Source organism: Ctenopharyngodon idella, chromosome 22, assembly GCF_019924925.1.
Source record: "Ctenopharyngodon idella isolate HZGC_01 chromosome 22, HZGC01, whole genome shotgun sequence".
NCBI lineage: Eukaryota > Metazoa > Chordata > Actinopteri > Cypriniformes > Xenocyprididae > Ctenopharyngodon > Ctenopharyngodon idella.
In genome coordinates, this window is record NC_067241.1 from 4,656,605 (window position 1) to 4,684,369 (window position 27,765).

Below are 27,765 nucleotides of genomic sequence, written 5' to 3' on the forward strand. Positions count from 1 at the left end.
TAAAACAAGTTAGTTTACCCAAACCACCTAGAAGCGCAACGTCACGCAAATAGAGCGCTTCCGAGTATCTCTGTCAGTAGCGCACATGTGGCATTACTGTATTGCTTAAAAGCTTCTAATAGGATTCCGGTTTAATCTCTTCGCGAGGCTTAGATCAGGTGCACTTTATCAGTTTGGTTTGCTCGGTTATTGTTGTCACATTCGTTCAGCGTGTTTAGTTGGCTTAATGCTCGATGATGTAGAGGCGGGTTCATACATTATCTGTTCAATAAGGCGTGTTCTTTGTCCGCGCGTGTATAATAGTAACCCGCAAGGGAAAGCTGAACTTCTCTGCTTGAGCTCACAGGTTCCGGAGAGTGTGTGTTGAAGTTAGGCTATAGCTATTTACGCTTCGTGTCAAGACAATGGCTGAAAAGTGTGGAAAACCAGCATTTGACAAACCTAAGGTTAGTAGTGTCATTACTGTTGTTGTTCTTAATATATAGGCATACATTTGGGGTGGAATGCTGTTTTAACAAATTCGTGTCCTGTAAAAGCATAATCACCACACATTAAAATGCCAACATTTATGTCCTGATAAATGTAGATTAAAAGCCATCTTAAGTTTGATGCTTAATAATAATAAAAGGGGGAGACTTAATGGTAAAGATATTTTAAGCGTAAAAATATATTTTTATCTTTTTATTTAAGTAAAAAAGGGGGGAAAAAAACTATCATCATGAAATAATTGAAACATTCATAAATGGTTTGAGACATTTTTTTAAGAATAGGAGATGTTGGTGATTGCAGCTGGTGCATCAAAAGGCCTATTCTAACAGTGATGTGTGTTAAGCACATAATGCATTGGCCACATACGGTGACACAGGAGCGATGAAGGAGAGAGCGCTCCAGGATAGGGGATACACAAAAGAGCATTGTAACTGCCCTTTGGAGTTATTGCACTGACTCAGCAAGCAGAAGTCAGCCTAGAGATCTGATACCAAATGCTTGCTGATAAGCAAATCATCTGTGGAAGTGTCAATATCCTCTGTGAGAGAGTTGACAAAGTGTCTCCCCTGTACTGTTCTTGTCAATGACATTGTGCAGGTGGAGGACTCACAGCTGCATCACTGAAAGTAGAATTTAAGCCTTATTCTTACTGCGATACCCTTGTCATCTTTTTTCCCATTATGTTTTGTGATTGTGCGTTATCCATTAAATGATTTTAAATGCACATGTCTTAAAGTTTCTTCAAGAATTGGATATTAATTAGATTTTAACCTACACCTTTGTCATCAGTATAGTGCGAGAAGCTGCCCTGGTAATACACAGCATTCTCTTGGGATGACTCATTGTAAACGCATTGAAAATGCCTTAATCAATTGTTTATTATGTGTTCAAGAAGGCAATTTGATTGTGATTTGTAATAACAAATTAACAAAGAGCTGAAATTATTGTAGGTGGTAAACGATTTACCATTCCTTGACTAAATCACACCCTTCATAATACTTGCTTTATCAGAAATTCAACAGATTAAATGGCACTTGACAGGCAGTAATTTCCACAATTTATCAGCTGCCCAAGACTTTGTTCCACAACTACTGATTACATGATTATACAAAGTGAAACACAGAAAGGTTACACAACTCAATTGTTTTAATTGCCAAATGACAATAAATGCTTTATCCAGCCTGTTTGACATATTAGGATACACCTTCAGCTATATTGTAAGAACAACACTGAATCACTCATCTATACACAAAAACACCTTACGGGTGTGGAACGGCATGAGGGTGAGTAATTAATGACATTATTTTCATTTTTGGGTGAACTAACCCTTTAACAACAAGACAGTACAGCATATAAAGGGTTAGTTAGTTCAAACAAAAATTAAATTTCTGTCATTAATTACTCACCCTCATGTCGTTCCACACCCGTAATACCTTTGTTCATCTTCGGAACACAAATTAAGATATTTTTAATGAAATCCAAGAGGATATATGACTTGTCCATAGACAGCAATATAATCATCTCTTTCAAGGTCCAGAAAGGTACTAAAGACATCGTTAAAATAGTTGTGACTGCAGTGGTTCAACCTTAAAGGAACACTCTACTTTTTTTGAAAATAGGCTCATTTTCCAACTCCCCTAGAGTTAAACAGTTGAGTTTTACCGTTTTCGAATCCATTCAGCCGATCTCCGGGTCTGGCGGTACCACTTTTAGCATAGCTTAGCATAGTTCGTTGAATCTGATTAGACCGTTAGCATCTCGCTCAAAAATGACCAAAGAGTTTCGATATTTTTCCTATTTAAAACTTGACTCTTCTGTAGTTACATTGTGTACTAAGACCGACGGAAAATGAAAAGTTGCAATTTTCTAGGCCGATATGGCTAGGAACTATACTCTCATTCTGGCAATATCATTGCGCCTGCTGCACCCATGGTACGGCAGCAAAGTTCCTTGATTATTACGCCGGAATGAGAGTATAGTTCCTAGCCATATCGGCCTAGAAAATCACAACTTTTCATTTTCCGTTGGTCTTAGTACACGATGTAACTACAGAAGAGTCAAGTTTTAAATAGGATATATATATCGAAACTCTTTGGTCATTTTTGAGCGAGATGCTAACGGTCTAATCAGATTCAACGAACTATGCTAAGCTATGCTAAAAGTGGTACCGCCAGACCCGGAGATCGGCTGAATGGATTCGAAAACGGTAAAACTCAACTGTTTAACTCTAGAGGAGTTGGAAAATGAGCCTATTTTCAAAAAAAGTTGAGTGTTCCTTTAATGTTTTGGTGTGCAAAAACAAAACAAAAATAACTTCTTCTATGTCATTCTCTTACGTTGTTTACGTCCAACGCTTCCAGGTTCTATGTCAGAATGCCGACTTACTGGCCAATACTGAGCCAGCATTCAGATGTAAACACGGAAACCTTCACTGTGCTTACTGCGGCAACTGTGTAAGGATAATGACAGGGTAGACAAGAGATTGTTGAACAAAGTCGTTATTTTTGTTTTGTTTTGCACACAAAAAGTATTCTCTTCACTTCATAACATTAAGGTTGAACCACTGCAGTCACGTCGACTATTTTAACGATGTCTTTAGTACCTTTCTGGACCTTGAAAGTGGTGATTATATTGCTGTCTATGGACGAGTTATATACCTCTCAGATTTCATCAAAAATATCTTAATTTGTCTTTCGAAGATGAACAAAGGTCTTAAGGGTGTGGAACAACATGTGGGTGAGTAATTAATGACAGAAATTTCATTTTTAGGTGAACTAACCCTTTAAGAGTCATTTGATTCCATGAGTTGCAAGCAGGTCAATTTTATAAATATTTCAATGCAATGCCGTCCATGCATATTCAACCCCACCCTCTTACCAAGTGACATTTATATTAGACCGACTGCAGTACTTGTCTGCAATGCACATATGAACTGATTCAAGTATAAAGAGGTTGGCAACTTAAGCTTGTACAGACAAGATTGTTTTTCCACTCACATGATGGCGAGCAAAATAACTGTGGTAGAGCATGTAAGAAACTATTCATCATAACATTGGACATACAGAATGATTTTGCAGCATTAATGCATACTTTTGTGAGCTTTTCTATTCAGCAAATTGTTTATTTTATAAATTAAACTGACTGCAAGAAGACCCATGCAGACTAGAGAGCGCCTGAAGAAAGTATTATCTCACTGCAATCCCATTGGGCCTTGTGCTCTGTTAACCTGATCCGAGTAACTGAGCTAAAGACCAATGAAAGCACTGGAGGTGACATCATCCTTGTTTAGTTCTGCCAAAGACACACAATGCCTTGCAGAAAATGGTTTTAATAACCCTGAAAATGAGTCACATTATTCTGGAATGTTTAGATATGAAACTGTTTACCAGCATTTAAAGTTAAAGCCTCACTTTAGTCTGAGTGAACAGTTGACACTGTACTTTTGTACTGAAAAAGAAAATAAAGAACAGTTTTGTTTCCTTGTATCAAGGCCAGTTTGCTTCGAGATTATGTAGATTTATCAGGCGCCTCAAGTTACAAAGCATGTGTTTTCCATCATTGAACTGTGCTGAAGGTGTTGATATCATTTTATGTAAAAGACTGCTTGCAGTTGCACGCCACCTTTTTCTCGGGGGATGGGGGAAGGGACTTAATACTCTGCAGTGTGCTTTCCCGTGTCTAGCTGGTTCTTGTTGATCACACTGCATAATTAGTGTCAATGTCTTTCAGTATCTGGTTCCTATCACGCTCATGAGGGTCTGTTCTGTGGCTGTATCTTCTGTGTATTATAGTATTGAGAAAATATGATCCGCTCAACAGCCATTACTTAGGTTGTTTTGTAGAGCAGTTCGATCAAAGATGTGGTGCAGCTGTTAGCACACGTGCACAATGATCCTATAACTCCTTTTCTCTCCTAATCATTTCCTAAACTCCCCACTTCCCCAAAATTGGCCATTTTAAGGATATGTGAAAATTTTTTACAAACTAAGCAAATAGCATTGTAATTGGTAAACTATTGTAATACAGTGTTGTGAATTCTTTATGCTTTACAGTGTTGGGGAAAGTTACTTCTAAAAGTAATGCATTACAATATTGCGTTACTCCCTAAAAAAAGCAACTAATTGTGTCAGTTACTTTCTATGTAACTTTATTTTTGTGTTATTTTTTCCTCACCTGGGCTAGGCTTGTTTTTTTTTATGTAACAAAAACACAAAAGTTCAAGTTCACTTGTGCATTCACATTATTTATATGATTGAATTATTAACAAAAATACATCACTGCAGCCCTGTGCATCTGCAACAGACACAACATCGGGATGTCAGAAGTACATGATGACAACAAAAGAACTGATGAATCATTTTTTTTTTTAATCAGTTCACTAAAATGAACTGAAATTAATCACAACTACGGTAAACTGCTGACACTTATGGTATGCTGACGAGGCAAACGTACTATTCTCATACCCAAATATAATGTGAAAAAGAAAGCACAATCCAAAATCGTTCCGTGGGTTTTAAAATAGAGGAGGCACACTAAATTGTTAGTGGTTTGGGAATCCCCTGCTGAGGATTATTATTATTAGCTTAACTGCTGATTTTTGCTCACTTATAGCAAAGAATATACACTGACAAGAAGCGACACTCAATAGAATGTTCCATTGCAAACCGGCGCCCAGCAGCAGCCCTGCGTTTCCGCCATTTTGGGGTGAAAGCGACTCGCAGTCCACTAGTTTCTATGGCAATATCAGCTGCTTTGTTAAAAAAAAAAAGTACATTAAAGCTGAAATCCAACCTGAATGATGACAACACAGAATAAAATACTATCGCTAGTGATCATCAAATCCTTTTAACAGTTTATTTTACAGACTTTGTGTTTAAGTCTTCCACTTTTTTCACAAAACCTTTGCTCTATAGAAACCCAGTCAGTTTGGGTTAAAATTCTTTAAAAGATCTAGTATTAGCATTATAAACACTGAATTAATACCAACATATGAAATTAAATTAGGACATGCATCAGAAAAAATGGGCATGTTGGGCAATAAATATATATAACAGCTTGATTTTGCAGTGTTGTCTAATGTCCGTTAAAGCAAAAGTGGGAATTATGCGATAACTACACAGCAATGCATCATGTATTATAAGATCGTTATGTTTGTAGCGTGATCCATTAAAATGTACAATATAGCCTATTTCAATTCAGACCTAGTGGAGTGATACTATTATTACTCCATTAGGTCTGAAATATATTGTTTGCTGCAAACATGATGATCTTAAATTTATTAATTATTAATTTACTATTACTAAATGTGTAAACAAAGTTGCATGAAATGGAAATACTCAAAGTAGGCTAATTACGTTACCTCAGATGGTTGAATGGTTGGATTCCACAACTGGTAAAATAAAACATATATAAGACAATACAGCATTTACTGTGGGAGCCATGCAATTTACTGGTGACTTAATTTAAAAAACTGTTCTATTGCGCTTCTGATTTGGCAGTGAAATTCGGCGATTTTGGGTGCGTAAGATGTGAAGGATTCTATGGTCCAGTTAGTATTTTCACCCCATAATGGCGGCCGCGCTACCGGAGCGCCATCTAGTGGCTGTTGTCCAAAAAGTATCAGAATGTCGCCTCTTGGGTTCTACACTCTTTGCTTATAGACAGAAAATTTAAATTTAAAATGACACATATACAGTAAGATAATACAAATATAATTTCCCTCACCTGCTGTAGCCTAGCCTATATTTCCAATTTAAGCGTGCAGTCTTCCTTCATTTTTGGCGATCAAATATTCAATATCGCCACTCTCCATAATTAAGATACTTGATACATTATCAGCACAGCGGTAGCATTTGAAACTAATATCATGTAATTTAGCTTCTTCGATGAATGGTTGATATAGCCTACCAAGAGAGGCTAGCATCCCCTGCGATGTATCTTTTCTCAACTCTCCTAAGCTCTGAATGTAAAACACTCAATGGTGATTTGCTATTTTTTTTTTTACCAACTGAGGCACAAGACAGAGCCAGGTGACCTGACATTTCATCCTACCCATCAGATTGTCCTACCCGGGCTTACTGCACGTGCGCACATCAATATTACATCATTTTTGTCATGACAAATAACACAAAATTACTGTATTTGCATTATTGTAAGGGTATGTTTAGTGTTGGGGTAGGTGTAGACATTAATAAAGCACAATCTGATAAGTAGCATTTTTTGCTATTGATTTATACTTGTTCTAACGATTAATGCTATATCATATCTACCACTACTGTACTTGCATTATTATAAGGGTAGGTTTAGGGTTGGGGTAGGTGTAGATGTTAATAAAGCCATAAACCACGTTAATATCACGCTGTAAGCACAATCTGATAGCTAACATTTTTCGCTGTCAGATTTTGCTACCCACTGTTTCAATGGGAGGTAGCAAAATCTGACAGGGTAGCACAAATTGTCAGAACACCAGCTCTTGATATGCCTCCCCCTCCCCTTCTCAATCCCCTTAGCAGTTGTAATGAAATCGGCAGATTTGGCACGTTCATGAAAGAACAGCGGTGCTTCGATTTTAGAAACATGTTATGGTGTTACAAAACAAAATACACATTCTAAAACATGAAATTAAAATGAATAACCCGGAATTTTGTTAACATAAAATCATCTTCTCCCATTTTCACCTCAAAATTTTGGGTAGGCTGTGCCTCCCTTGACGAGCCACCACTATCATTCACATCATTTTTGACCGAAAAATTTTATATTTTGAAATGTTTAAAATTGTAGCTTCATCGGAATGAGATGACACTTGGTGACTTTTGTCGCATTAGCAATATGAACACACACAAAAATAAAGGACATGATTCGGATATGTTAAAGGGTCAAAAAAAAAAAAAAATAGTCACACTTAGTCACAATCTTTTGTTAGTACAAATTACAAATCAGCCACTGTGCAGAAAAAAAAGTACACAGCAATGAAGGGGTGACACTCCTAAATGCCAAGAGTGCAAAATAGACACACCCAACCCCCACCCCCTCCCCTTCCCCCCATATATATATATGTATGAACTAGCATGACTATAACACAGAGCAAGTTTATGCAAATGTGTGAAATAAAATCAATAATTCATCCACAAAACAGTAAAAAAAAATTAACAGCAAGAACTCAAAAACATTGAGAATACAAAACAGAAACACCCACTCAAACACACACACAACACACCATTATACACACACAAATGAACCGGTGTGGCTGTAACAATATGGTAAAATTGAGCCAAAACTCAAATAAGAGGTTGAAATCAGATCAGACCCAGATTTATTAAGCTGTAATAAAACATATCTGTTCATTTTTGTTATATTTTTTATTGAATTTTGATGTTATGTGTAACAAAATGCCCTCCAGGTTTGACTGTAGTAAAATTAATGCAAAAACCGACACTTCAAATCATTATTTCAAACAAAAAAAAAATCTAAACCTTGACAAAAAGTAGTCTTTGAGAATGTCTAAGTATAAATCCAAATATTAATAAAAAAAGTGTTTATATCTAAAAACATTTTATAAGAAAAACAATTTATAAGCAACTTTATATAGAACTATATAGGAATCTAGTGGTTACAACATGGCATTACATAAGTTTTCTTTTTTACCCCTACCAGATAGCACTAATCTACCTTCAAAAATTGGATTTTAAATGCCTTGTCTCTATTTTAACATGGAATACTGCTTTAATTGAAAAATAATTAAAAAATATATTAGAAAAAAATTGTGTATAATTTTCAATGGGGAAAAATAGCTCATTAAAATTGTATAAATATTGCATAGTATCATAATATACCCTCAAATTTTTATATAACAATCAAAAAATATTATTGAACAAAAATATATTACATTGGTTTTCTGAAAAACAAAAAAAGTTACATTTCAAGGCTTCGACTGCTTTTGAACGCGAAGAAGCCAAGTGTGACCCCTAAACAAAGAGGGCCAAAGGGTTAAACTCTATCCTCCAGTTTCACATACAAGGCTTAAGCCTAGTCCAAGACTAAAATAAAGCAATAAGCCCCAAGAAGCCGTGGTTTAGAGTGAATTTATAACAGCTAAGGGGCGTTGTTAGACACGATGCGGAGCGTCAGTGTCAGCAGGGCACGGGAAAACCCATTAAATGTTAAAAGGACAAGATCGCAGCTGACATTCAAACAGATTTTTATTATGAACATAGGACTGACATAAAAGAAAATGCTAAATTTGAATGCAGGTAATACACTTGGTCATTTGATATCTCTCTCTTCTACATAAGCTTCAGTGAACAAAATCAATAGAGAACAATCATATGTTTACGTTGCTAAGAGTGGTTGCTAAGACAGATGCAGCAACATACACATGCATTTACATTTACATTTAGTCATTTAGCAGACGCTTTTCTCCAAAGCGACTTACAAATGAGAATAGTAGAAGCAATCAAATCAACATGAGTACAACAGTATGTAAGTGCTGTGTCATGTCACAGTTTCATCAGTAAAGTGCTCGTAGCAAGGTTGTTGTTTTTTTGTTTTTTTATTTAATATATACACAAATAGATGGAGAAAGAATAGAAAATCGAGAAAAGAAAAGTAAAATATAAATAAAAAAAACAGTGCTATATTACTGGGTCAAGTGTTGACGAAAAAGATATGTCTTTAGCAGTTTTTTGAAAATGGCTAAAGACTCAGCTGCTCGGATAGAGCTTGGTAGATCATTCCACCAACCAGGAACAGACCAGGAGAAGGTCCGTGAGAGTGATTTTGTGCCCCTTTGGGATGGCACCACAAGACGCCGTTCACTTGCAGAACGTAAGCTTCTGGAGGGCGCATAAGTCTGAAGTAGTGGGTTTAGGTATAGTGGTGCAGAGCCAGTGGATGTTTTGTAGGCAAACATTAGAGCCTTGAATTGGATGCGAGCAGCAATTGGCAGCCAATGCAAACTGATGAAGAGAGGTGTGACATGCGCTCTCTTCGGTTCTTTATGCAGCGATATTATGTGTCACAGTCTTGTTCTGTTTAGTTTTTACTCAAGGTTTTCTTTGTCATGGTTTTGTTCTAGTTCTTCATTAGTTGTCATGGTTTCTGATTAGTTCTCACTTGTTCCGTTAATCATCTAGCCCTGTGCATTTAAGCCATCTGGTTCCTCTGTTCTTATTTCTGGATTATCGTTCTCTCTGATTATTAAAGGGATCATTAGTTGCCATTCTGCGTCACGCATCTCTCTTTGTGGATTTAATTACACATGCTCATTGAGAGCAATTGATCCCACATGGAGGGTTTTTGCATTCTCCAATGGACAAGACTTAATAGTTTTTTTCTTTATGGTTTGCCTCTATCCTCATTGCTGTTTGTTTCACAGCTGCTGGTGAAGTGATGTCACAATTTAATTTGGTCATCTGTCAGGACAACTCACCATGCTCTCAGTACATCTCAGCAAACTGGAGCCATTACATTCACTTCTCTCACAGCCGTCCCTGGCATCCCTGGCCTTTTCACTGAACTCATTTCACCCAGTCGTGCATTCTAGATGCGCTCCACGATGAGCATTTCACAGCTGCGCGAGAAGGAGACTTCACTAACTATTTGAATATGACAGGCTGAAAGCTGAGCTCAAAGTTTGCTAAATGTGCTTCTGCTCTGTGGTATTAACAAGTGTCTCTGTAATTCATTGCGACATTTGTCACATGGTTCAGTGGTGTGAAAAAAGTCAATTGAAATACAGATGTATTTTATTGCTGCTCCTTTATCTTTGCAGGTTGAGCTACACGTGCATCTTGATGGTGCTATTCGAATAAAGACCATTGTAGATGTAGCAAAGTAAGTGACATGCATTCCAATTACATACTGTGATAAATACACAAGAACCATTTATTTAAATGTCATACCAGAAACAATGACTTTCATAGCTTATAAGAAGCTCCTTAATGGAATAATTCACCAAAAAATGAAAACTATTATTAATTGCTCATCCCCTTGATAGTTAAAGGGTTAGTTCACCCAAAAATGAAAATAATGTCATTTATTACTCACCCTCATGCCGTTCCACACCCGTAAGACCTTAACGTTAATCTTTGGAACATAAATTGAGATATTTTTGTTGAAATCCGATGGCTCAGTGAGGCCTACATAGGGAGCAATGACATTTCCTCTCTCAAGATCCATAAAGGTACTAAAAACATATTTAAATCAGTTCGTGTGAGTACAGTGGTTCAATATTAATATTATAAAGCGACGAGAATATTTTTGGTGCGCCAAAAAAACCCAAAATAACGACTTCTTTAGTGATGGCTGATTTCAAAACACTGCTTCAGGAAGCTTCGGAGCGTTATGAATCAGCGTATAAAATCATGATTCGGATCGCGTGTCAAACCGCCAAACTGCTGAAATCACGTGACTTTGGCGCTCCGAACCGCTGATTCGACACACTGATTCATTATGCTCCGAAGCTTCCTGAAGCAGTGTTTTGAAATCGGCCATCACTATATAAGTCGTTTTTTTTTTTTTTTTTGGCGCACCAAAAATATTCTCGTCGCTTTATAATATTAATATTGAACCACTGTACTCACATGAACTGATTTAAATATGTTTTTAGTACCTTTATGGATCTTGAGAGAGGAAATGTCATTGTTCCCTATGTAGGCCTCACAGAGCCATCGGATTTCAAAAAAAGTATCTCAATTTGCGTTCTGAAGATTAACGAAGGTCTTACGGGTGTGGAACGATATGAGGGTGAGTAATAAATGACAGAATTTTGATTTTTGGGTGAACTAACCCTTTAAATCCTTTGTTGCTAATAAAGTTATAATGAAGTATTATAATATAATATAATTATATTTTTTATATATATATATATATATATATATATATATATATATATATATATATATTTTATATATATATATATATATATATATAATACCATTTATAATAATAATAATGTGTATATTCATTATTTATATTTATTATTATTGTTGTTGTTGTTGTTGAAAATAGCATTTGTGTGTTTTATTTCAAGCCTTCTGAAACCGAAGGAACAATCCCAAATTTAAGTCATTATTAACTTAACATTATGAACTACTTGCAATGATTGTATAGATTTATACACTGACTTATTTTTTAAGCTTGTCAGCCCATGGTCACAATGAACAATGAACTTGTGACCTGCTTTAGTGAGTTTTGGCCAAGAAATAAAGATTTTGGAATGCCTACATGGTTTTTTCCTGGGTCAAAAATAGTCTTCGGTGGTGGCAGACGAACACAGTCATCCACACACAGTAAAAAGTACCCTACCCATGTGAACTGAGAGCCCAGTACTGACAATAAATCCAAAATAAATGCAAAGAAACAGTTTGTAATATTAATTATCATATTTATTCATGAAATAAAAAATAATTTGGCGGGGGTCGGAATTCGGCAACAACACCGATCACGCAGAATGGTAAGTGTCGTCACATTAAATAATTAAATAAATCTTAGTTTGGGAGGGATATTATACAAAATATTTTCCAACAGGAAAAAAACCCTGGCCTAGGTAAATTCTTAGGTAAATAGATACTATGATACAGCAATTCTGTGGTCTTTCCATTAAAACTTTCAAAGCTCTAACCAGTGCCCTCTGCTGTAACTGTGTCTCAGGCGTAGGGGAATCACTCTACCTGCGAGCAGTGAAGAGGAAATGAGACAGATGTGCGTACTTTCTGAGCCGACCACACTCACAGAATTCCTTGGCAAGTTCAGTCACTACATGCATGTCATTGCGTAAGTAGCTGTGCTGAGAAAAAATCTGCTGACTTTAAATAATGTGTGTTGTGGATTTGCTTGAAGATTTTGCATGGAATGGAAGCCTTATTATTAAAACTGCATGGAGAGCAGGAACAATATAATATAATAATGTTTTTCCAAAGATTTTATGAAATGATTAATTTTTTCCCCCTTAAGCTTTTGCACCAACAGTTATATTTAAGTTTTTTTCCAGGACTATTCTCTATTCAAAGAAATAAGAAGTATATAATTGTGTGTGTGATTGTCACAAAGCTTTTGATGTTCAGACTGAGTTGATTTTGCAGTTCTTTTTGGACTGTGTGTATGATTTCATTGTATATTACTCTCTTTATATCAGGACGAAATTTGGTTCCTTGTGCATCACATGATTCAAGGCCACCATATACTGCTGAGTTCAGTAAATAATGAATTCCATGGATGTTAAAGGGGTCCTTGCTTTAGTTAGTGTGTAATGTTGCTGTTAGAGCATAAACAACATATGCAAAGTTACGACGCTCAAAGTTCAATGCAAAGGGAGATATTTTCTTTTACAGAAATTTAAGGACTACAACAAACGGCTGGTAAGGGACTACAACAAGCTTCTTCCTGGGTTGGTGACATCTCAAACCCTAAAATTTACATAAACCCTGACCCTGAGAACACGCAACAAAGGGGTTGAGGCCATGTTGGGCTGCTTTAGAGAAGAGGAAGAGTTGTTGTAGAGTGTTGTTGCAATGCCGTCGTTTTACACTGGACAGCTTCACAAACAAGGGTCAATTCAACACTGGATTTGCACAAAAGATTAACATGACGGCAAATGCTAGTGGATGATTTGAATCAACTCCACAGCAACTACATTAATTTATCCACTATCAGTTCAGAAATATCCAGATGCATTCTAAAAGTTGTAACTTCTTCCTGAGTCTCTCCATCAGTGCCCGACTTCGGTTTGAACAACGTAAGGCTGAACACCGTTACTGACAATCATCATTTTGGCTGCATGAGATTCTCCAGCTTTGTTGTTGTTGAGCAACCGAAGCACGAGCTGTTAAAGCTCCGCCCTCTTCTGAAAAGGGGGCTGGGAGCAGCAGCTCATTTGCATTTAAAGGGACACACACAAAAACGACATGTTTTTGCTCACACCCAAATAGGGGCAAATTGACAAGCTATAATAAATGATTTATGGGGTATTTTGAGCTGAAACTTCACAGAAACATTCTGGGGATACCAGAGACGTATATTACATCTTGTAAAAGGGGCATAATAGGTCCTCTTTAACTCAATTATTCACACAAATCTGAAGCATCACTCAAGTGGTTAATAAGTAAGTGAGTGAGCCTGGTGGTGGATACAACCTCAAGGGTATAGTATCCTTTCTGATGTCCAGCGTACATCTTTGCATGCAGCTCATGTCACACCTTCACTACGCGTCACTATAGCAACGGACATATAACCTCTGCATAGGCTTTTCTGTTGTCCTTGCACACAGTCCTCTCAACAAGAGTCAGATAATGTGGCACTTTCTACTTGTTTCCACTCAGATGCATGGACATGAGAGCTAAATGCTTTGACATGAAGACATGAAAAGCAGTGCCGCCAGCAGTTTTGTAGGCCGGCAGCTGACAAGCGTCATTGAAAAGGAACCTCTAGTCCTTGGAAGCTTTAAAAGGGCCTTGTTTACAGCATGCGCCTCCCCCATAACAACATGGGGAACTCACTGGCTGTTTTGGCACCCACTAGACTCTTTATTGTCCAGTGCTTTAAACAGGCTCAATGCATGTCATGTGGTGTAAACTGGAAACATGCTTTGTTGATGCAATCAAATGGCCCTTTTATTTAGCACTTTCAAGCATAATGTGAGAGAGGGAACTCAAAAAAAAAAAAAGAAAAAAATAACTGTGCCAGTGAGGTGAGTCGTAAAAATGATTATGGCATTTGCTATCTTGCAGTTGTGGGTGTTCTTGGAATAAGTGCATGGTTATGCAATGAAGAAGGTTTTTTTATGAGTGTGTAAATGAAACCTATCAAACATTTGGTTCATTCAGTCATTTTCTAACATAACGTCTCTTTAAAGTATGTGTTATCTTCATCCATTGATAAAGAAGAAAAACATTTATAACATATTGCAACTGGATCATTTCACTTCAACCTAGATTATGTTTCGGTTTGGGGCACTTTTGACAACTAAAAAAACTACAGTTCAAAAGTTTAGGGTCAGTAAGATTTTTTTTTTTTTTAAAAAGAAAAAAAGAAATTGAATTTGTATTCAGCAAGGATGCATTCAATTGTTTAAAAGTGACAGTAAAGACATGTCAAATAAATGCTGTTCTTTTGAAATTTCTATTAATCAAATTAAATATGTATCATAGTTTCCACAAAAATATTAAGCAGCACAACTGGTTTTAACAAAATGTTTCTTGAGCACCAAATCAGAAGGATTCCTGAAGGATCATGTGACACTGAAGACTGGAGTAATGATGCTGCAAATTCAGCTTTGCCATCAGGAATGCCTTAAACAGAGTGTCTATTTACACTAAGTGCAAATAGCGTCCCTTGTTGGCAAATGCTATTTACACTAGCTCCGCCCACCAATGTCTGGTTGGCCCACGAAAGTTTTAAAAAAGACACATGGAATTTAATGTCTTCAGTGGTGCAGCAGTAGTGAGTAAGGCTTGCAACCCTGGCTTTTAACGCGATCGACGCGACTTTGAATCCGCCTTTTGCCAAGCTCGCATTTATTTTCAATAAAAAATTTAAATAATGTTCTAAAAGTGGAAATAAACTGAACGAGTGTTTAATAATATTAAAAGTGTTTATTGGGTAGGGTTATGGAAAGGTGTAGGCAGGGTTTTTATTCTCCCAATAAGGCAGCATCCATTTAATAATTATAATAAATATAATCATTTACACTCTATGATATTATTGCATCCTGTTAATGTACAAAAATACCGAGGTGAAAATAGTATCTGCCAATATAAAGTACAGATAACATCTAATTGTAAATAGCATATCGCTAAGAAAATGCTGCTATTGTCACTTAATGTAAATAGTATCTATCGCTAAGAAAATATGCTATTTTCACTTAGTGCAAATAGCCGCTGCCTAAATTAAAATGCAGTAGTCAACATACAGTATGAAGTGGATCAATACCATTCATCAAAGTTGTCCTAAAACCTTTTTCTGAAGACAACTTAGTTCTTAGGACAATTTTGATTAACTTTTTTGATTCACTTCAAATGTTGACTACTATATATTAAAATAGAAGTCATTTTAAATTGGAATATTTCACAATATTGCTGTTTTTACTGTATGTTTGATTAAATAAATACAACCTTGTTGAGCATATACAATAAAAAAAATCCCAAAATTTTGAACAGTAGTGTTGTACTCTAGCAGTAAAAAAGAACTTAATGAAAGAGACACTATAAAAAGTAGAATGTTCTTTATTATTTTCAATTTTTTAAATTTTTTTTTTAAATCATGGACAGAAAAGTTGAATCACCCAGTATTTCAGAGCTCATTATAAGGCAGTAAAGAGCAAGTCAGCTCAGCTGTAACACTTCACACTTAACTGTGTCAGTTAAAGCTCTAGCTCATTACCTTTAGCATCCAACAAAAGAGGAAACCAACAACATAAGCGAGTTTAGGAGGAAGTAACATGAGAAGTCGGAAGAAGTGTCGCAATACAACATTTCTCTGGAAAGTGTATATATATTAGCTCCAATTAGCTCATTCAGTAATTTCTAATAGTTTCTAAAAGTAATTTCTTTCATATCGTATATATAATGATAAGTCCAACACATTTCTCAAAGATAGTGAGGAGTAGGGGGTGTGTTTTCATGGTGCCTTATCTTTTCCATGTTCCATTTGCAGAGGGGACAGAGAGGCCATCAAGAGAATAGCTTATGAGTTTGTAGAGACAAAGGCCAAAGAGGGAGTGATCTATGTTGAAGCTAGATACTGCCCTCATCTACTGGCCAACAAGGGAGTGGATCCTCTAGAATGGAACCAAAAACCGTACGTGTACCATATTTGTTGTTTTATTGCTTGTATTGTTTATTGTCTTTGTTACAATAATCGCATTTTCTCTTGCACAATAACACTGTTCTTGGCTTTGTTCTCTCTTCCTCCCAGAGGAGACATCACTCCCGGTGATGTAGTGGACCTGGTGAACCAGGGATTTAAGGAGGGAGAGAAGGCCTTCAAAACCAAAGCCAGGTCCATTCTGTGCTGCATGCGCCACAAGCCAAGTAATGCACTCTCACCTCTCTCTCACCCACCCCCACCCGGTGTGCTGTGTGTTTGAGAGGACACGCTTTACTGTCATCCTTCATTTAAAACCCATTAATCCACAGCCGCTCTTTGTCATGACCAGTGGTGCTTAATCATCACAACCATACTGCCCAAACCTTCCTCCTACAGATTAGCTTAGATTTTTTTGTTTCCATCTTAAATTCAGTCAAGATGTGCTGTTTGGAAATGCTGTAGTGAATTTTGAAGCATTGGTGATTCATGTGCAGTGGGTTTTGTAAAATAGAGACACTATTCAGGTAACCTTTAAAACAACAGATTTGTCATGTACACTACCATTCAAATGTTTGGGGATGGTAAGATCTCTTTGATAACGTCAAAGAGAAATGATATCAATGGAATCAATTCCAGAACGATTTCTTCCAGCTGATGAACAATAAAAACATTGACAGCCAATCAGAATTCATTCTGCTTTAAGAGCACGAGCATTTAAAGTGGCAGATGACATAACAGCAGTGTGCGCTTATAATAAACACAATGATATTGTTCGCTGGTGTAGATGCTATATCGTTATAGTTATTTTTGTAGTTATCATTCTTGGTGTGAATGGACCTTAATAATGGACGTTTTTTTCAGTATCCTTTGATGGAAAGGAACAGCATTTCTTTTAAACATTTTTTGTAACATTATAAATGTATTTACTGTCACTTTTGATCAATTTAATGCATCCTTGCTCTATAATTAATTAAAAAAAAACACTTCTAAAGTTCAGATTAATTTTAAGGAAAGCAAATCAATGTAACATTACATATACAATATAAACATACATTTATGGTTTTAATATATATATATATATACACACACAGTCAAACCAAAAATTATTCAGACATTTTTTATATTTTTTATATATTTTTACTAGTGGGTGCAGGACACTATAGTTCATTTATGTAAGTGAGGATAGCAAAATAAAGTAAACTGTGACATATTATACCCAAAAATTCTTCATACAGTGGACTACCAGTAAAATTTATAAAAATCTGGAACCAAAAATTATTCAGACACTTTGACCTCACCATGTTTTGCTTAAGTGTTATCTGACATAATTAAGATTAATTTTTTCTGACACAGTTTAACTCTGAGATCTTGTCATATTTTATTACCATTTTTTTTAAACTATAGTGAATAAACTGTAATAATGAATGAAATGTTCAAGGTGTCTGAATACATATTTTGGTTTGACTAATATATATATATATAATATATTATATATATATATATATATATATATATATATATGTGTGTGTGTGTGTGTGTGTGTGTGGGTGTGTATATGTGTATATATATATATATATATATATATATATATATATATATATATATATATATATATATATATATATATACACACACGCAGCATACATCAGAAATTATAATACACCCAAATCAATGACTGTTATAATCTAATGCTTATTGTCGCTGTAGATTGGTCTATGGAAATGGTCGAGCTGTGTAAGAAGTATTGTAAAGATGGAGTTGTGGCTATAGACCTAGCAGGAGATGAATCCCTGAACTGTGAGTCGTACCCAGGACACAGGAGAGCATTTGAGGTAAGAACATACATACTTCACATAAGCTGCATTTGAAAATGTTTCCAGCATGGGAAACCATAAAAACGTCACTGCTGCATTTGTCTCAGTAGATAATCTAGTGAGAGTGCAAACTCATCTTTATTAGGCCTGTTATGAAACTGCTTGCACAGGAATTTGAAAGAACACACATGATAATCGGATATGTCTTATCAACAAATAGTTTTGTCAAGATATTCTTTTCCTTGACTTCCCTGAAAAAAAAAGGTGATACTTTTGGCTATTTGAAGGACTTTACATGTAAAAGTCTAACATCATTGTATAACTATTTGATTAGTTGAAATATTTAAAGAGATTTAACAGTACTTTGTTGATTTGGAAACCCTTATAAAATACATAATTTAGATAACACAGACACAGAGACATCTGTTTGTACCAATAGCGTGCTAAGAGCCGCAGCCGAGATGTTCAGGAAACAAAACACATTCTTTATCATCCCATGATCTAAACTGAATATTTCAAACACAGTGTTTGAAAGCCATATCTTTTGTTTAATAAAACAAACATAACGCAATACATACTACAGATGCTGCAGTGCTGTATTTGGATACTACATGCTGTTTTTTCCCCAATCTGCAGAAAAACAGGCAGTGTTCTAGCTGTGAATTTACTGAGTTTTGTTTTTGACAGGAAGCAGTCAGAAGTGAGGTGCACAGAACTGTGCATGCGGGAGAAGTGGGCCATGCCAGTGTGGTGAAGGAGGTATAACTTTCCTCTTTTGCTCAGCATTTACAATGATGAATTCAGCAAAACACACCAACCACACAAAATTTGCTTCTCAAAGAAACATGATGTTTCGCCATCTGCTTTCTGTTGTACAGATGGAAAATTGTGTAACAATCAGATTTAGAGTGATTCTGTGAAGAAATTCTGTCTGTGAAATGCATTTCCCTCCCAAGTACTAAATCATATTGCAGATATTGCAGAATATTGCAGAAAAAAAAACACACCACAACTGCTCAGCTCATTTTTCAAAATGTCACACATCAAAGAACACCCTTGTATCTGAATACATTTGCCAACCCTTCTCATAATGTGCATTCCCTTCGCAGGCTGTGGAAGTTCTGAAAGCAGAACGCATTGGACATGGATACCACACGCTTGAAGATCCGGCGCTGTACAAACAACTGCTCCAACAAAACATGCATTTTGAGGTAAGAGCTGATGGCAACTTTCTAACAGTTCCAGAAATCACTTGGAGATACACAGCCACATACATTTACATAATTAGCCTGATAAAAATGCCATTATCGTGCATGACTTTACAATGTGTCATATAGATCTGCATGTTGCAATGGGGCCGGTTGCATAAACTGCTAAGACTAGTGTGGTAGATTTTCCCTACGCACCAGACTTAGGTTAAACCGGGTGTCCCAGACACCTATGAATTTATGAATTTATACTCTACTAAGCGTACTTCAGTACCTGTTTGGGTCGGCCGACGTCTCGGCCTGTTTTGGGGCACTATCACCTGGTACTAAGCTCTTTAATGCTCCTCCACTAAACACTATCACTTGAGTATAGAAGTAAGATCTCTAGTGCCTAGTCTGCAGCGCTGCTCAATAACCAGAGACTCCAGTTGTTGTCCTTAAAGGCAATATGTAATATTTTCTGTCCGCTAGAGGCCTATTCAAAACAAAGGCGTAGCTTGATGACGCCAAGTTTGAGCGCGGAATCTTGGGACATGTTGTCTTCGCCGCAGCGGCCGGTGGAAATAATCGGAATAGGACTCGGGAGGAAATCATGTTCATGGATGCGATTATTAACGTTACTGTAGTATGAAGCAGAGCAGGACTGAGTGTTGTGTGAGCTGAACGAGGCCGCTGGAGCGATTGAGCAACATACGCCTCACGAGCAGCGGAACTTTCATTGTGCCACAGTCGCCGGTGTTACGAGATTTTCCGTTTCTGAGGTTTCCGAAGGCGGAGCATACATGAATATTAATGAGTTTCACAGACATGCACGATTGCACATGCAACTGAGAATTTAGTTCACTTTGTATATCAAGACATTAGTGGATTATTCCATAAAAGTAACTATATTCTCAGCGTCACGGCTGACTTATGCCTAAACTACAGTTGTTTACTTAGGAAACAATTTATTATGTTTTCATTAGTATGCACGATTTGTGCAGTCGTCTTTAACAATGACAGATACTTCGTGTAACAGCAGAGCAGCCTTCAGCTGTCGTCTACAATGAGTTCAGCTCGTTGTGCTCTTCCTTTGCGATGTTTTAAAACTCTGTATTTTATTAGTTGTTATCATAAGTACATTACTGCCTTTAACAACTGAAATAAACCTGTATAAATGTTTTTGAGGACTTAGCTTTTCTGGTATTGTTCTTAAATTCTTGTTCATTTTGATATGATGTAGGCCTCTTCAAAAGGATTAATAAAATTCTTTATTATTAGGCTCACCATGGTTGCATTTATTTGATCAAAAATAGGCAAAACAGTAATATTGTGATTTGTTTTCTATTTTAATATATTTTAAATGGCTGTTTATTCTTGTTACTCCAGTCTTCAGTGTCACATGATCCTTCAGAAATCATTCTAATATGCCGCTTCGCTGCTCAATAAACTTTCTTAGCTACTATTATCAGTGCTGAAAACAGGAAACCATGATACAGTGCCTGTTGATTCACAGAACAGCAAGTTTGAAGACTATTGAAATAGAAATCTTTTGTAACATTAGAAATGTCCTTTTTTCCTTCTTTTTTTTCTTTTTTTTTAAAAAAAAAAATCTATTTAATTAATCCTTGTTAAATAAACTTCATCCTTGTGAAATTCATTTCTTAAAAAAAAAAAAAAAAAAAAAAAACTACAGTGATTCCAGACATTCGAATAGTATTTAATGCAAATACATTTGTGCAAATTATTTTGATGGCCACTGTCTGTAAAAAGATAACGTTTTGTTGTTATAAAAATAGTTTTAAGTAAATAAAAAAAGAAAATTCAAAGAGTGGTAAAAATGTCAAAATCTTTAAGACTAAAAATGTAATTTTTTGATCTAAGAATAGCTTTTTATGTGTCATATTTCCATATATTAAGGGACTGCTACAGTAGCTAAAGTTTGTTGTTGGAAAGTCCATGGCCCAACTTTTTATACAAAAACAAAATTAAATTAAATGTCATTAAATGTCTCACACAATATCATATGTTCACTCCATCACACATTATACAAAGCATCTATAAATCAAAAGCAAATCAAGGCCATATTCCCATCTTTATTCCAGGATTTGTGGTATATGTTTTGACAGATAGTTTAAAAATGTTTTTTTTTTTTCTTTCAAAATTGCATGAGGCCAAATGTGCCTAATTAAAACCCCATGAAGAACATGCATGTTTATGAACATTAATGACCAGTGAATTCAGGTTGACTGGGACACTTTTTGCCTTTGAGATGACTGTGAAAAAGTTTCCCGATCAACTGAATATATGCCAAATAATGAATGTGTATCAAAATAAACTGTCCATTTATATCACTGATCATCATTGTATATCCAGGTACACAAGTCACACATGGTCAAAACAATGCATGGCAGAGAATAACAAAAGGTTGCAAAAATCTTTATTAGGCCACTGATTTTGGACATTATTTCTTTCATTTGGAGGGATGACCCCATTTTAAATCTTCGTAAGGTGAGGTAACAGAAGAACATAGCAATACATCATTGAAATGGCAGCTGCATGTTTTTTAACAATATGTTATTTATTTATTTTCCCATTTATTTGTTATATGAAATCAGTATAATCTACTAATTCAGGTGTTCAGGGATGCTTGGTTTTATTGTGCAATTGAAAAATTAAACCTTGTGGTGTCAGTGTATCTTTCTTTAATATATGTAAACGGAAACCATGAAAAGACAATATAGTTTCAGCAATATTTTCAGAATTTGTCACCAACCGGAAAACCAGAGAATGTTAGTCTGAGCAGGTAAGCTAACACATGTATAATCACACCAGTAGTCTGTAGGTTACAAAAATATTATGTCCACACAGACACATTTATATAGGCACATAGACACACATCTATCAGCTGTTACATCGCAGGGTACAAAGGAAGAGCACAACGCGCTGAACTCATTGTAGACGACAACTGAAGGTGGCTCTGCTGTTACACGAAGTTATACGGCCTATCTGTCGTTACAGACGACTGCACAAATTGTGCATACTAATGAAAACATTATAAACTGTTTCCTAGAAGTAAACAACTGTAGTTTAGGCATAAGTCAGCCGCGACGCTGACAATATATACCTTTATGGAATAATCCACTAATGTCTTGAGATAATGTGAACTAAAATTCTCAGTTGCACGTGAAATCGCGCATGTCTGGGAAACTCAATAATATTCATGTATGCTTCGCCTTCGGAAACCGAAAATCTCGTAACACAATTATAAACTGCTTCTGCTTTTCTGGTCAGTATGAGGTAACGCAGTGAGTATGAGGTAACGCAGCTCTGTTGAGACACTGTTGCACACTGCAGTAAGTTAGATCAGATTAATAAATGCTGGATGGCTTGTGTTGATAAATGGCATGCAATTAATTTTAAAACGTATTGTATGATTGAGAAAATGCTGTATTACTGTTACTAAAAATAAAGCTGCATCTGATTATGCTATGTTAGCTACTTCACAAAATAGTGTTTTTCTTTGAGGCATGGTAAAATCATGGTACTCGCAAAAAATCAAAAAATCATTTAAACAATAAGACTAAACGTGTTGAGGTATAAAACAATAATTAGTTTTCTGTCTATAAATATATCAAAACTGTTGTTCCCTTGCCTATTAAAACATGTAAATATTAAAACGTCTTTGGTGTTTCCATGGTTTCTACAAAATAAAACCGGAAACCGAGGGTAACGCGGGTATGACGCAACTGACAGGCGACTCCTCACACGTCCCGGAGCCTTGGTTAAAATTGCAATTTTCTCATGATTTACAAATAGTTGCAAACATTTGGGATATTGTAAGTACTCAAGTGAACAAAATATATAACACTGGCCTAGTGGTTTTTGGATATTTTACTGCAAAATTCTTACATATTGCACCTTTAAATGCTTTTAATCAAATCACGACCGGGAGAGTTCTCATCAATCTCAGAGAATGTCTCCCCAATCAAAGAATACAGCAGGTTTTATAGGGTTTCAGGTACATCTCACAGTCAGTTAAACATGATCTATTACTCATAATCATCAGTCTTAATATGATTGGTTCAGATTTAAGAAAAACATCTTAGTTCCTCTGCCATGCTTACTTGCGGAGTAAATTTAGATTAGAACAACTGAATCACAGGATCATCAAAAAATATCACCGGATTAATTGTTTTACTGATTACTCAATAGGTCAAAACAATTTTCATAGACTATTTTTTTTATCCCTTGAAGGATGCTGTCTAGCCAGCACAGCAGAATTTTCCACTTTTTACAACACAGTCCTAGTGACTATTTCTCTATTTCAAAGTTAGCTTGTTAGGCCTGTAGGAGAAAAGAAATGTTAGAAAAGAAATGTTAGTTTATAATTGATTAGTTCAAAAATTCCATCACACTAGTCTTGCAAGTTAGCCATCACATTTTTTCTTTAAGACTGTTCATAACTGTTTTAAGTCAAGTACATAAAAACGTAGATTGGTATAATTTGAAACCAAAAAGTAACACTGATTGCCCTTGACTAATCACTAGCTGTTCATACTAGTACTTAAGACACAGTCTTAACATATTGGCTATGTTTATGCAACTGGCAGCTGGACTCCAGTCTTGGTCAAAGTGCTCATATACAATAAAGGCCTGATATTAGGGTCAATAACAGTAGCATTTGCAAAGAATGACTATAAAGCTTTTCTCAGAACTAATTTTACTAAGAAATTAATATTTTTATTCAGCAAGGATGCATTAAATTGATCAAAAGAGCCAGTGAAGGCATTTATAATAAAATAAATAAATAAATTCTGTTCTTTTGAAATTTCTATTTACCAAAGAATCCTAAAGAAAAATGTGTTATGGTTTCCACAAAAATATTAAGCAGCACAACTGTTTTCAACAATAATAATGATAAGAAATGTTTCTTGAGCAGCAAATCAGCATATTAGAATGATTTCTGAAGGATCATGTTACGCTGAAGACTGGAGTAATAATGCTGAAAATTTTACCATCACAGGAATAAATTACATTTTAAATAAAATATATTAAAATAGTAAACAATTATTTTAAATTGTATTATATTTTACAATATTATTGTTTTACTGTATTTTTTAAATAAATGCAGCCTTGGTGAGCATAAGAGACTTAAAAACATCTTACAAACACTTAAAAATGAATTTGAACTTAAACAGTGTGAATATAAATCCATTCCTAAATCTTATATCAGCCTCAACCAGTTAAACAGGACACAAGGATAGACATCAAACTGCTCTTGTAATTTTTTTCAAATAAACAATATAACATTGTATTAATTATTCTTTGAACTGACTGAAGTATTTAAAGGGAAAAGGTTACATTAAAAACATACATTTTTAAGACCTTACATTTTAATGTTAAATCAACTATAGTTTATATAGAATTGTTCAATAGTCTATACAGTATTTAATGCAATTATATTAGAAATAACTGTAATTAAATTACAGTAACTATTTAATTACACACATTTGCTAGTATATTGCGCACTTGGATGTTTGTTATCTTTGAAAATATTTGACACAGATAACCAGAGCTTGTTGCATACATGATTATGGCCACTTAACCTGATATTTTATTTATGTAACTGCACGTTAGGTCATTAGCTGTGTTCCATGGTCTGAATTGGGTGTGTCAGATTAGTGAGACACATGAAGGGTGCATTGAAGGGGCCCTGGACAGAAACGGGACTGAGAAACACAGTGGAGGATTTGAAATGTAAACTCATACTGCCCTCTAGTGGACAGTTTAGTAAACATCGTGTTTATACATGTCACTGTACAGTCTCTTTGTATACTAATATTTATATTTCTGCTACCAGAGTATTTATAAGATGTTTAAAGGAGGTTAATGATCTACAACATGTTGCATCATCACTGTGATCTTGATGGCATTTGTGTGTCGTCTTGTTTTAGATGTGCCCTATCTCTAGCAGACTGACAGGAGCCTGTGACCCAGACTTCACTAAACATCCTCTCATCACGTGAGAATATGTATTTACTTCGTTAATTTCTTAATGCATGTTCCTGGTCTTATTGTGAACAGTTTATTGGTGCATGTTATTCCACTTTTCCATTATCACTTAGGCCACTTGGCATATTAGATGATGTCAGCAAATAGCTATTTTAGCACTGTTTTAGCAAAATCCCATTTGGTCTGACTTCATTTCTATTGCGTATAACATCCACTTTTTTCACCTAATTCATTCCCAAAGGATAAAATAAAATGTGCATTTTTCATAATTGACTATCGTGTTTCACTCAGACATACGTCATTACAGAAGTAAATTGAGCAATTCATGTTGAAGTAACACTCCACCTTTTTTGAAAATAGGCTAATTCCTATAAAACTCCCCTAAAGTTAAACAGCTGAGTTTTACCGTTTTCGAATCCATTCAGCCGATCTCCCGGTCTGGCGGAACCACTTTTAGCATAGCTTAGCATAGTTCATTGAATCTGATTAGACCGTTAGCATCTCGCTCAAAAATGACCAAAGAGTTTCGATATTTTTCCTATTTAAAACTTGACTCTTCTGTAGTTACATTGTGTACTAAGACCGACGGAAAATGAAAAGTTGCAATTTTCTAGGCCGATATGGCTAGGAACTATACTCTCATTCCGGCGTAATAATCAAGGAACTTTGCTGCCGTACCATGGGTGCAGCAGGCGCAATGATATTGCGCAGCATCTCTCACAATTGTCTCCATGGTTGCAATGCATAACCCAGGGTTAAGTGCAGTGTGAAAAGCCCTAACCCAGGATTGTGTTCACCCGGGGTTTAGAATGGCCCAGGGTTAACTAGTTCAAGTGTGAAAGCCCTGTTTTGTGTTTCAGATTCAAGAAGGACAAAGCTAACTACTCCTTAAACACAGATGATCCTACCATCTTCGACTCCACCTTGAACTCAGACTATCAGGTGGTGCAGCAATACATGAACTTCACTGAAAACGAATTCAAGAGAGTGGTGAGACACAATTTACCAAAAAAAAACAAAAAACAAAACAGACTCTCTAATGGAGTCCAAGATGCCCATATCATGGTGAAAACAATTTTAATTATCCTGTCTGCTTCCCTTCCCACAGAATATAAATGCAGCCAAGTCCTGCTTCCTTCCTGAGAATGAGAAAAAGGAGCTTCTTAAACAACTCTATAAGGCCTATGACAAGCTGGAAAGCACCGGCTTTTGAGCGCAGCACTGTTGTAAACAAGTATGCAGCGAACAGAGCCTTTCGGGACATTTGCCTTTTCACAAGTGAATGTGGGTCCTGATTCCTTGAAACCTGGAGATCATACTTTTTTCTCAATTTAATATTTACACAAAAATAATAAAGACCATAAATACAACGATTTAACTTTAGATATGCTGTTTGTCAAAATAAATGTTACATATGTCATATACTGTATATTTCATTAACCACTGTTATAACAATACTGGTTTTCACCAAATGCTGTTGCCTTTTAACTACATGGACATTTTTCCTCAGGTATTGGAATATCTGTAGCCTAAACATGAAATATCAGTCTTATTTCATATTTTCTCAAGCATAAACCACTATACTTTATACTCTTCTCAATATACGCACAGAATATGACCATAATATAAAGAAGAAAAAATTCGTTAAGCTGTATGCCATGTACAAAGGGTGCTATTTGAGTAAAATTAATTTAGTACCTCAGCTGTATTTTACAATGGTATAAGAATGTATAAACCCAAAGCATTAAACCAGAATATGATATTATGTATGGTGCTTATCTGATGTATATTGTATAACCTATGCATTATATAAACCTTTGGGTAACATGCCTATTAATATTATAGTTATTATTAGACGTTACCGGGTTTGATGATGAAATGCTGTGCAAAACCCCTTTAAATTTTGTCGTTGCTTTGTTCTAACACCAGAGGGCATTTACCAAAAGACGATTAATATAGACTAACTCAGGTTTGGAGTTTATCAGCTTAGTGAAAAATGTGTGTCAGGTTTTACATTTTCTGTTGTATAATGTGAACTGCATAGGAAAACATAGGACTATATGAATACTGTGGGAAGGAAGGGTCTGAGAGCTTTGTCACTGTATAAACTATCAATACAAATAATTTTGCATTTGAATGGTTGTGTGATTCTTAACCTTGGTATGACATAAATGTTGTCATGTTTTAATTAAAAGGGTCTTAATTGGTCATTCGCAGCATTCCGCGGTCAGATATTTCCATATTTTCGGTGTCGTCGATGGTAACTTTGGATCCGCATAACTGAAAACCGACGCTACTTTCATGGCGTTCAAAACACGGCGTTTACGTAAAAAAACAAATTCCATGTCCGTTTAATGGACTAAAGCTTCAAGATTATACTCGGGTAAAAGTATAATTTAAACTAAAATCCACATATTTATTTATTTTGTGAGTACAATGATTATTCATTACATCCATCA

At 35.6% G+C, this 27,765-nt stretch overlaps 1 protein-coding gene across 1 annotated transcript; it reads left to right on the top strand.

The window, feature by feature from the left end:
• Window positions 1-27,443, top strand: ada (adenosine deaminase). Its single transcript, XM_051879967.1, has 11 exons — window positions 1-446; window positions 10,259-10,320; window positions 12,139-12,261; window positions 16,138-16,281; window positions 16,399-16,514; window positions 17,998-18,122; window positions 18,792-18,863; window positions 19,214-19,315; window positions 25,249-25,316; window positions 26,167-26,296; window positions 26,415-27,443. Exons 1-11 carry the CDS (start codon window positions 405-407, stop codon window positions 26,517-26,519), a joined length of 1,089 nt encoding a protein of 362 aa, XP_051735927.1. The 5' UTR covers window positions 1-404; the 3' UTR covers window positions 26,520-27,443.
• Window positions 27,444-27,765: the final 322 nt, after the last annotated feature.